This window comes from Emydura macquarii, unplaced genomic scaffold (assembly GCF_026122565.2).
Source record: "Emydura macquarii macquarii isolate MOO-44397 ecotype Brisbane River unplaced genomic scaffold, CSIRO-AGI_Emac_v2 contig_1032, whole genome shotgun sequence".
In the NCBI taxonomy this organism is placed as follows: domain Eukaryota; kingdom Metazoa; phylum Chordata; order Testudines; family Chelidae; genus Emydura; species Emydura macquarii.
The window spans coordinates 9,221-21,457 of record NW_027131169.1 but is presented as its reverse complement, the minus strand read 5'-3'; the positions used below and the strand labels follow the sequence as shown (position 1 = coordinate 21,457).

The 12,237-nt window shown below is 45.1% G+C and overlaps 1 protein-coding gene across 4 annotated transcripts in view; it reads left to right on the top strand.

Annotated features, from left to right (window-relative positions):
- Positions 1–12,031, top strand: part of LCMT2 (leucine carboxyl methyltransferase 2) — a 40,301-nt gene extending 28,270 nt beyond the window's left edge. For 2 of the 4 annotated variants that reach the window (XM_067544902.1, XM_067544900.1), the window contains 4 exons: positions 1,308–1,426; positions 10,349–10,536; positions 10,628–10,763; positions 11,502–12,031. In XM_067544902.1, the coding sequence (XP_067401003.1) occupies positions 1,308–1,426; positions 10,349–10,536; positions 10,628–10,763; positions 11,502–11,669 (611 nt within the window). In that variant the 3' untranslated portion in view covers positions 11,670–12,031. The remainder of the gene's footprint in view (positions 1–1,307; positions 1,427–10,348; positions 10,537–10,627; positions 10,764–11,501) is intronic. The other 2 variants (XM_067544901.1, XM_067544903.1) reach the window with 2 other exon arrangements.
- The last annotated feature ends 206 nt before the right edge of the window (positions 12,032–12,237 follow it).

Genomic DNA, 12,237 nt, shown 5'->3' with positions numbered 1-12,237 from the left:
GAGAGTGGTAATTAATGAGCAGGGCAGATCACTGATTCAGAGCGATCTAGATAGTTGGTAAACTGAGTGCAAGCAAATAATATGCATTTTAATATGGTTAAATGTAAACGTATACATCTGGGAACAAAGAATGTAGGCCATATTTACACAATGGGGAATTCCATCCTAGGAAGCAGTGACTGAAAAAGATTTAGGAGTTGTGGTGGATAATCAGCTGAACATGAGGTCGCAGTGTGACACTGTAGCCAAAAGAGCTAATGTGATCCTGGGATGCATAAAAAGGTGAATTTCAAGTAGGAGGAGAGAGGTTATTTTATGACTCTGTTTGGAACTGGTGCGGTCACTTTTGGAATATCGTGTCCAGTTCTGGTGCCAACAATTCAGAAAGGATGTTGATAAATTGGAGAGGGTTCAGAGAAGAGCTACGAGAATGATTAAAGGATAGAAAGCATGCCTTACAGTGATAAACTAGATTGAGCTCCCTGAGTCTACCAAAGAGAAGGTTAAGTGGGGACTTGATTACAATCTACGAGTACCTACAAAAGACAAATATTTAATAATGGCCTCTTCATTCTAACAAAGAAAGGTGTAATACAATTCAGTGGCTGGAAGTTGAAATGAGACAAATTCAGACTGGGAAGAAGGCATACATTTTTAACGCTGCGAGTTATTAACCATTGGAACAATTTATCGAGGGTTATGGTAAATTTTTAAATCAAGCTTGTCTGTTTTTCTAAAAGATCTGCTCTGGAAATCATTATGGGAAAAGTTCTCTGGTTTGTGCTATTCAGGAAGTCAGACTGGATTGCAATGGTCCGTTTTGGCCTTATAATCTGTGTATCTCTGAAAGTCTTTAGAACAATTTAGAGTTGCTTTTGCATGCTGGGCAAAACTTTAAAAAGCACTGAGTTTTGGTTTGTTTTAAAGGCTGGGGTTTTTCTGCAAAAACTTATGTCACAGTATCTTCATTTTGTTCATTTGTTTAAAGAATGAGGTATGGGGGATATGCAGTTTCAGTTCTAATTCTGCAGGCAGGGGCATATTGTTTCAGCTCTGACAGATCCTTACTCAAAAAATTGCTGTGCCTCATAGTGACTTCGGTTCTACACTAGGCAGCAGGGACAGAGTGAACAGACAAGCTAGTGGACTTGCTAGACAGTTACAGTCTTCTTACTAGTCAGGAGTATAAAGCATTCAGTCTTGTGGATTGATTTTTAGGTCTCCCATGGCAACTGTCTTGCAGTGATCCAAGGAGAAGATGCATCTGTTGCCTACATGACCCTTCATGACCCAGCTCCTCCATTCAGCTGACTGTGTTTTCTTTTTAGGCCAGAAGTACCTATTTATCTATGGGGGTCGTTCTTCTGTGCAGCCTGTCTTGGGGGACTGGTATTTCCTGCATTTGGAAGAGCTCTCTTGCAGAAGGGTAAGTACCCCACAAGACCTCCAGTACAGGGAGCCCATTTAATGTTCTAGTGTTGTTGTGAGTTGAGGCAGAAAGGTAGATTGACTTAAATCACAGATTTTAATCATGATTTAAAAGAGCAAGCAAGATACTTTGATTTAAATAATCAATTTTAATCTTGTTTTACATTTGTACTTTTTTGTTCTTTTCCTATAGAATAGTTGGTTCTCATTGTTTGGTAAACATTAAACCTTGTTGTAAATGCTACCTTTAGTTGCAAACATTAAAATTTAGTGCTTCGAACTAGCGGGTACAAGAATAAAGGTGGTAACTAACAACATCTGGAGTGTAATACTTAATTTGGAGAACTCATAGGAGGGGAACTTCGTATTTGCTTAAGCGACAGCATCTTAGTATGCTGACTGAGCAAGTACCTTGCTATGAACATACATGTGTTAGAATCATAGAACAGAATCATAGAGTTAGAAGGGACTGCAAGAGTCATCTAGTCTAATCCCCTGCCAAGATGCAGGTTTTGTTCTGCCTAAAACATCCAAGACAGATGGTTATCCAGTCTCCTTTTGAAAACCTCTAGTGAAGGAGCTTCCACAACCTCCTGAGGCAGTCTGTTCCATTTCCTTCTGTTCTTACTGTTAGGAAGTTTTTCCTGAAATCTAATCTAAATCTCCTGTGCTGTAGTTTGAACCTCTTGTCCTGCCCTCTGTGGCAAAAGAGCAACTTTTCTCCATCTTTGTATGGCAATCTTTTAAGTATTTGAAGACTGCTGTCATGTCCCCCCTTAAGCTCCTCTTTTCCATACCCAGTTCCTCAGTCTTTGTTCATAGGCTTGCATTCCATCCCTTTGATGATCTTTGTCATTTGCCTCTGGATCCTTTCCAGTTTCTCTCCATCCTTTCTATACATTGGTGGCCAAAACTGTACACAGTACTCCAACTGAGGAATAACCAGTGTCATGTAAAGCGGTATTATCACCTCCCATGACTTGCATGCTATGCCTCTGTTAATGCAACCTAAAATTGCATTTGCTTTTTTTGCAACAGCATTGCATTACTGGTTCGTGTTGAAGTTGTGGTCCACCACAACTTCCAGATCCTTCTTAGCAATTCTGCTGCTCAAACAGTTATTCTCCATTTATATTTGTGCATTTCATAGAATCATAGAACATTAGGGTTGGAAGGGACCTCAGAAGCTCATCTAATCCAGGCCCCTGCTCAAAGCAGGACCAACCCCAACTAAATCATCCCAGCCAGGGCTTTATCAAGCTGGGCCTTAAAGACATCTAAGGATGTAAGTTCCATCACCCTCCCTAGGTAACCCATTCTAGTGCTTCACCACTCTGTGACATTCCCCTTTGCAATCTGGACTGGTATATCAACGTGTCACCTGAACCCCCCACTCCTGGAGCCCGTCTTGCACTTGCCCTGCTGCGTGAACTCCCACTTCTGGGTCAGTTCACACACAGCCTATTGGAATCATAGAATCCTAGGGCTGGAAGGGACCTCGAGAGGTCATCTAGTCCAGTCCCCTGCACTCATGGCAGGACTAAGTAATATCTAGACCATCCCCGACAGGTGTTTGTCTAACCTGCTCTTAAAAATCTCCAATGATGAAGATTGCACAGTCTTCTTAGGCAATTTAGTCCAGTGATTAACCACACTGATAGTTAAGAAGCTTTTTCTAATGTCCAACCTAAACCTCCCTTGCTGCAGTTTCAGTCCATTGCTTCTTGTCCTGTTCTCAGAGGGCTAACCCTAACTTTCTCCAATTTGTCCACATCTTTCCTGAAATGTGGCGCCCAGAACTGGACACAATACTCCAGCTGAGGCCTAATTAGCGCAGAGTAGAGCGGAAGAATTACTACTCGTGTCTTGTTTACAACACTCCGGCTTAATACATCCCAGAATCATGTTCACTTTTTTTGCAACAGCATTACACTGATTCATATTTAGCTTGTGGTCCACTATGATCCCTAGATCCCTTTCCACAGCATTCTTCCAGATAAGCATTTCCTACTTTAGTGAGTGAGTCCTTCTGGCCAGTCACTCATGGGATTATGCAATGGTGTGACCCGCAGCCAACATCCCCAGTTCCAGATGCAACCCAAGGAACTGCTGTTTTACAGAGTTCAGTGCTGCCCACTGGATTCTGCAAGCTCATTGGTAAATTGATATGCACCAGCTCTATCACTCTAAATCAGCGGTTCTCAACCGGTGGTACACGTACTTATGAGAAGGCTGGGTGGTATGCAAGCCATACCGCGCCGCTGGAAGTGCCCTCCCACCCGCCCTTGCGAAACCTTGCCGCCGAAAATGGGCAAACGGCGGAAGGGTTTCGGCAGCGGGTATTGTTTCCCTCATGTAAGCCGCCGCCAATCCCTCCCCGCCTCCGCGAAACCGCGCCGACAATCCCTCCCCGCCTCCGCGAAACCGCGCCGCCAATCCCTCCCCGCCGCTGTGAAACCCTGCCGCCGCAAGTCCCTCCCCTTTTTTTCCCGAGTGGTACGCGGGTTGGGTACAGTCAGGTCAAGTGGTACTTGACCTGACTGTACCTGGCCCGAGTGGTACTCGGGGGGAAAAAAAGGTTGAGAACCGCTGCTCTAAATGAAGTCTCTATACGCACTCAGACTACATGCACTGCTTTAGATAAAATAAACAAATAAGTTTATTAAGTACAGAAAGATGTTAAGTGATTATAAATCAGATTAACATGAATCAGATCGATCAGGAAGAAATAAAAAGGTAAATCGCATTCTAAACTAAGTTGAACACTTCAGTGGTCTTTCAGTCTTTGATATTAGCTTACCACAGGGGCTAGCTGACTCCTTCAGCCAGCGCCGTCCCCCTCCCCCACCCCTGTGGGCTGTCTGTCAGTTGCTTGTTGTTGCTTTGTAGATGGACTCTAAGGGAGAGCTCCTGAGACAAAAACACGTCTGCCTTCAACATGTTTCCTTGTCCCCCCTGGAGTCAGGTGATCAGCCATGTCCGGCAATGGGCATGATTTCCTCCACTTGAGTCAAACTTATCAGGTGCTCACGGCAGTCCATTGTTCCTGTATGCATGCCTCTGCAAGGCGTGAACCTTCACTCAACTTGAATAGATCCAGGCAAACACAAAGCTATGAGAGACACGCATTTGGGAATATTACATAGCAGAGTTTCGTAACTACATATGCATGACATTGCAGGAAACATACCACCATAACCATAATGTTCAGTATGTCATGAGCATTCCAAAAATACCTGACATGACATACTTTGCATTAAACAATACACAGTTACACTGTAAGGGGGGGAAACGAATGATACACAATCACACCATAAGGGTGTACATGGGGTACAGCGTATCACACACCCTCTGAGTGAAATTTTTTTTCTTAGTATCCAACCTAGACCTCCCCTGGTGAGCTCCTGGTGAGGACACACTCCACCGACCCAAGTAGGGTAGTGTGGACATCAGCTACTGCTATAGCAGTGGCTGCAAATTGACCTAGATTAGGTTGATTTATTTCTTTAAGTGTAGACAAGGCCTGAGTTGGTTAAAATCTGCCTTTTTGAAATCCAGCGTCCTTGTTTTACTGATCTCATGTCTTCCTTTCCTTAGGATCTTGAATTCTATCAGATCATGATCACTTCCTCCCAAGTTCCTGACCACCTTCACATGCGCAACTAATTCATACTTGGTGGTCAAAACCAGATCCAAAACAGACGACCCCCCAGTTGTTTCCTCAACTTTCTGATTCAGTTGTCCCTTACACATGCTAAGAATTTGCAGGATGTATTATGTTTTGCCCTAATAGACTTCCAACAGATATGAGGGAAGTTAAAATCCCCTGTCGTGGAAAAGAATCACACTGTTACATTTTAGAGTTGGATCGGGTTCAGCTTTAATTGTGACACACACAATCACATAACCATAGCTATGGGGAATACTATAGCCATAGGGAAAACCCAGGTGGCTATAGGGAAGTCAAGGAGCATGTCTGGATGCTGGGCAAATGTACTTCACCTGGCTACCAGATACAAAAGACTTATATAAGGGTTGCTTAGGTTCATTTACATGTTGATCGTATAGTGGAATTTGATTAACAGTTTATACTTAACAGGAAAGACAATCACAATGCACAGTGGGGCACACCAGATGCCCTCACAGGAACGCCCAATGAGTCACTTGATTATACAATCAGGTTTTCAGGGACCCTGGTTAACTCCTGAAGATGGGTGGTGACACAATACCTGTTCAAATGCTAATTTGTATGGAGTGAGTTTCTATGGGGCCGGTAAGACAAAGGGGGGCAGGTACTGGTACTTATCAAAACAGTTGAAGTCTGTTCAGACTTCAATTAAGGCTCATAACAGAGACTTGCCTCTCGGGTGTGGTTCAGAGACCTCTTGTGTGACTTTAACATCTTTATCCTAATTTCAGTTGAGGCATTCTGTTAATGGTTTAGCCTGGGGCTTCTATTTCAGTTTCAGGCTACAACTTCAGGCCAGGCCTTCTATTAATAAATGTAATGCTTATTTCTTTGATTCCACACCCCCATTAATACTAGCTCACGTGTGTTAGCTAATCTTGTTACCAGTTTGTAGAATGACTCATGTACTTCCTTTTCTTGATTTGGTAGTCTATAATAGACCCCCACCATAACATCACTACTGTTCTTTTCCCTTTTTATCCTCATCCAGAGACTCTCAATAGGTCTGTCACTTTCTTCCTCTTGGACCTCAGAGCAAGTGAATACATTCTTGGCATACAGCTCAACACCTCCTCCTTTTTTCCCAGACCTGTTCTTATGGAACAAGCTATATCTGCCAATGCTGGTACTCCATTCATGGGTGTTGTCCCACCAAGTCTCTGTACTGTCAATTAAGTCATAATTTTCTTCGTTATACCATGATTTCCAGTTCATCCTGTTTGTTCCCCATCCCAGGCAGGGCTTTGTCAAGCTTTGTTTGACTACAAGCATTTATCAAGCATTTGTTTGACTACAATTTGATTTAGTGATGTATCTGTCTAATTCCTAGGCATGTCCCAGGGCTGTAATGAATTTTTGGGGAGATTGTTCCCTCAACTCTGCTTCCCTTCCTGAGGTATTTGCAAGCTGCGGCTTCTGCCTCTGCAGGCTTTAGAGTGGGAACTAGACTGAGAAAAGCCAGAGGAAGAGAGAAGGGTTTGTGGCCCCTGCTTCACCTCCACTTACTGGTGGGGTGCAGTTTCCCTTATGGCCCAGTCTGGGCCGAGTCACTTTGCCTTCCCCCTCACACACAGCTTGTGCAGGAAAAGAGCCAGGCAGGATAAGAGAGGCTGGCTCTGCTGGGCAAGATGCAGCCCAGGCTGTGTGTGGGTTTGCCTCGGCAGAAAAGAAGCCTGGCAGGATTGAAAGGGAACTGGATTTGGGACAAGCAGCATCACCTCATTCTTCTTCAAGATAGGAGTGATGTCAGAAGAGCAGCCCACCAGATGGAAGATCTTGCCTGAGTCCCTATAGCCCCATCCTGACTGCAGGGCTCAGGCCCCTCTTCCTCCTGCTTCCCTGCATGGACATTGTCAGCACCAATGTGGAAAGGGGCATTTGGACCCAGCTTCCTCCCCCGGCTTGCTGCCTCTGTAATAGCCCTCCTCCCCCTTACTTCTGAGGGTATTCCTACTTCTATCCCAGACTGACATGTCCAGGTGAAACACAGACCTCTCTGGTCCATATGAATCCCATGCAATGGAGAAGGATAGCGCTTTAGGGCCAGTGTCTTTCTTCATGGGTCCAGAAGGGGCCCAAGTGCTGCAGGGGAGAACAACCCAGCCTCCGAGGACATGCAGATCACTAGTCACATGAAATATTTTTGGCGCAATCTCTGAGCCCAATTACAGTCCCTCCCCTGAAACAGTACAATAGGGACACGCTCCTAAAGAGGTATAAAATGACTAATTAAACCAGGGGCATTTCCCCGTTCACTTTCACAAAGAGTAGCATAGCAGCTTGATGGAGAAAAGACCAGGCTACAGATATATGCTGACTCTGCTAGATGTGCATACACACTCGAAAGGCAATTTTTCCTTCTTACGAGAGGAGGGTGAGCAGTCCAAATCAAAGGAGAGAATCCAATAGTAAAATACCAAATTCTAACAAGGTAAGCTTGAGTGGTCATCTAGTCCAGCCCCTGATGCTGAGGCAGGACCAAGTAAGCCTAGACCATCCCTGACAGGTGTCTGTCTAACCTGTTCTTAAAAACCTCCCTTGGAAGCTTATACCAGTGCTTAACTATCCTTATAGTTAAAAGGCTTTCCTGTTCTCTAACTTAAATCTCCGTTACTGTGGATTAAGCCAATTCTTGTTCTACCTTCAGTGAACATAGAGAAATTTGCTAGACAGACACAGGGTCATCAATACATAAGTTCACCATGTTCTGCTTATTTATTGGTCATTCAGTCTTAGCCAAAGCCATGTCTTTCCTTCTCAGCAGAAGTCTTTTCCACATCTTGGCACTCGGGGGAAGATGGAGAAGATATTTATATATGTAATAGTAGGGAGAGCCTGGAGCACTGGGCCTGGTGCAAGACCTGAGGCCTGAACCAGAGGCTGTGAACCAAAGTCAGGCCATGTATTAAAGCAGATGCTTAGAAGTTCACTGTTGGCACATGAACTTGGCAAAGTTATTGCTTATGTACCAGACACTAGATATTTACATAAATACATTTTAGAAAGCTAGTACAGATGCAGCCCAATCAGTACAAGATAAGATGGTTTGACAGAACAGTGATTGTGGCCAAGATGTCAGGAACAAAGAGAGGTAGCAAACAGATGTCATGAAACACATAAGGTGGTATGTAAGTTGTTTGAATCTATAAATGTCGGAGTACCTCACCTTAACCTTGTGTGCAGCTGAGGGGACAGCAGAAATTCCTGCTGCTGACTGAACCATTCCTTGCTACTGAGCACTCGTGTTAGAGTATCTGTAGCTAGTACTGTGCCCTGAAGGGCAATAAACCTGGCTGATACCTTGATACTGACTTTAAAAGCATATTTTCAGTATATAGACATAATTCCTTATGTAGTATCTGTACATACATTTCACTATGATATTAATGCTCTATGTGACACTGACTTTCATTTGAGTCCTCATATGAGATTTTTTGGTGAGCTAGAATGTACACACCAGCTACATGAGACTTCTGTAACCTGGTTTCAGTTGGCATAGGTCAGGCTCCTAAGAGCTATGATAATACACATAATAATAATAAATCTGCCAAATCAAAGTCCCCCTAACACCACAATTTTTCTTTCCACATGTTGAAGACAGGTGGTTATAGAGTCACTCATCCTGTTCTCTGGTTTGATTTAGTAATCTGTAACAATCTCTTTGTTAATTAGTACACTGATCCATATGCATTGAAGATCTGCAGCTCTGAATATCAATAATTGTTAAACAGGTAATGATCTCTTTAATGTAGAATCATAGAATTGTAGAACTGGAAAGGACCTCGAGAGGTCGTCTAGTCCAGTCCCTTGCACTCATAGCAGGACCAAGTATTATCTAGACCATCCCTGACAGGTATTGGTCTAACCTGCTCTTAAAAATCTCCAATGATGGAGATTTTACAACCTCCATAGGCAATTTATTCCCGTGCTTAACTACTCTGACAGTTACTAAGTTTTTCTGGATGTCCAGCCTAATCGTTGCAACCTTAAATTGTTGCAGTTTAAGCCCATTGCTTTGTGTCCTGTCCTCAGAGATTAGCAAGAACAATTTACTGCTCTTCTCCTTGTAACAACCTTTTTACGTTCTTGAAAACTGTTACCATGTGTGTGTTCCCCAGTCGTCTCTACTCCAGACCAAACAACAAATTTTTTCCAATCTTCCCTCTTGGGTCTTGTTTTCTAAACCTTTAATCATTCTTGTTGCTCTTCTCTAGACTTTCTCCAATTTGTCCACATCTTTCTTGAAATGTGGCGCCCAGAACTGGACACAATACTCCAGCTGAGGCCTAATCAGCACAGAGTAGAGCGGAAGAATTACTTCTCGTGTCTTATTTCCAACACTCCTGCTAATCCATTCCAGAATGATGTTTGCTTTTTTTGCAACAGTGTGATTCTGTTGACTCATATTTAACCTGTGATCCAGTCTGACCCCCAGATCTCTTTCCCCAGTACTTCTTCCTAAGCAGTCATTACCCATTTTGTATATGTGCAACTAATTGTTTCTTCCTAAATGGAGCACTTTGCATTTGTCCTTACTGAATTTCATCCTATTTACTTCAGAACATTTCTCCAGTTTGTTCAGATCATTTTTAATTTCAATCCTATCCTCCAAAGCACTTGCAACCCCTTCCAGTTTGGTGTCATCTGCAAATTTTATAAGTGTATTCTCTATGCCATTATCTAAATCATTGATGAAGATATTCAACAGAACCGGACTCTGAACTGGTCACTGCAGGACGTCACTCGATATGCCTTTCCAGCTTGATTGTGAACCATTGATAACTACTGGGAACAGTTTTCCAGCCAGTTATGCACCCACTTTATAGTAGCTCCATCTAGATTGTGAGAATAAAAGGATAGGTTTCCTCTCAGGTGTCTGAGAATAAATACATGAACGATTGCGAGGTGTTCAAATACTATGGTATGGGGGCCATATAAATTCTGTAGATAGATTAGAAAGAATCCTCCCTCTATTGGGGAGCAGGGCATTCCCCCCCCCCCCCCCCCCCCCCGGGGTTCACTTCACCTTCAGCCATACCCAATCTACTTCCAATTCTCTCCTTGCCGTCCCTCCCTGGAAGAGGAGTGAATTCCAGATGAGGGGATGAGAAAAGGAAAGATTAATCCTGTGGGATGGCCGAGGGTGGAGGGGGAGAACAGACACCCTCCTTGTCCAGTTCAGCTCTCAGCTCCTGATCCTCTGAACATACAGCTCATGTTCTGCTTGTGTAGATTGCCATCAGGGGGCAGGTCCCTGAAGCCCGTCACTCTCACAGTGCCTGCAGCTGGGACGGGGGAGCGCTCATTGCAGGGGGCCTGGGAGCAGCCGAGCAACCATTGAACACTGTGCTTTTTCTGAGACCAGCTGGGAGTGGCTTTCAGTGGCAGGGTGTAGAGACATGCCCTCCTCTCATCCCCAGGTGAGTGGCGATCCCACAGGACAGTGAGTACATGCCCTATCTTTAGCTTTCCTCATCACTGTAGTTGTGTCTCTCTGAACTCTTCCCACAGGTATTCACACACTGCCCATGTGCATGATGGGAAACTTCTGCTTGTGGGGGGAGTATGGCTTCACTCTGCATCAGTACCCGGGGTGACTGTGATTGATCTGATGACGGGTATCAGCTTGGAGTATCAGATTGACACAGTAAGCACTGAAATAACCCCCTTTCCAGGAGGAATCTGTGTTCTACGATGGGAGGAGGAGTCTCCTGGGCTCTGTTGATTGTCACTGACCCAGACCCCTGCGTGAGGAATAGAGAATACAGACGGGGATAAACTGGGACCGGAACAGAATGCCACTCCATCTGCCAGCCCACCTCCGCCTGGCCAGAAGGGATAGGATCTCAGCAGAAATGGGATTCTAGGGGCCTGGAGCTGAGAGGCCAAATGGTGGGGAGCTGCCATAGCCCAGACTGGAGGAGGGAGAGGCCAAGACGGGCAAGGCCATAGGTGTCAGAGAGAGTCTGTGGGAGGAGGAGAGATCAGAGTCAAGGATACTGCTTTTGGGAAACTGAAAAGAGAAGAGGGCTATGGCTGGGCTGGGCTATTCTTTCCTCAGAAGCCTTTTTGTCTTTTGTGAAAGCTCAGTGACTTCCATAAATGAACTTCTTTCAGCAGATTGGCCCCTGCTCTGCCCCATGTTCTTTCTTCTAGGAGAGAACTCTGAGTTATTGGGCTGTTCCACACACTCTGAGTCTCTGAGCACCCGGTCTCCGCCCACCTCCCAGGCTTTAAGCACTTTGTTCATGCACCTCATGACCAGCACAGCCAGTACTACCTCTTGGCCTCCATTCCCCTCTCCAGTACATCTGGCTAGCTCGCCTGGAACAGACATTGCTGTGCTTTCCCCCACATGACACAGGCCTCTTTTGTTCTTTTCCAGGTATCTCTGGAGTGGCCATTAATGCTGCACAATCACAGCAGCATATTCCTGCCAGATGAAAAAGAGCTGCTGCTTATTGGTGGTGGTGGGAACTGCTTCTCCTTTGGGACCCATCTCAATCCACAACCTGTCTGCTTAGGCCTCAGCAACATCCTGACCAGCCAGTGATGGGAGATGAACCAGGATAAAAACCACAGAGCTGCAGCATGGGTAGGTGGTGCACTTGCATAGTGTAGAGGCCAAGTGGGCCCATGGTAAAAGTGGGTATACTGGGGCCCAAGCTGGTGATGTGGCTCCACAAGGAACTGCGACCCAGAGCAGTAATCTGGCCTGGTGGCAGTGGGGAGGTCTAAGGATACAAAACAGCAACATGATTCTGGGGCAGAGGGGGAGTTGAAAAGTGGCTAAAGCCCCAGAGAGGTGATGTGATTATGGTGATCTGAGTGGTGACTCTGGGAAGAGTGACAGGCACTTTGTATTTTTCTCTCCATTCATTTTACTATGTAAAATAATAAATCATCCCAAAGCTGCTTTTTGTGCTCATGCCGCAAGCCCTCTGGAATGAAATGGGGGAGCTGGGCTACTCCCTAGAGCAGCAGTTCTCAACTGAGCATCCACAGCCCCCCAGGGAGCCATGAGCCATTTCAGGGGGCCCCAGGTCCCCATAGCTGGAGCCGCACGTGGGGCTAAAGCCCAGAACTGCGGGTCTGAAACCCCAAGCCCAAAGCTGTGGTGC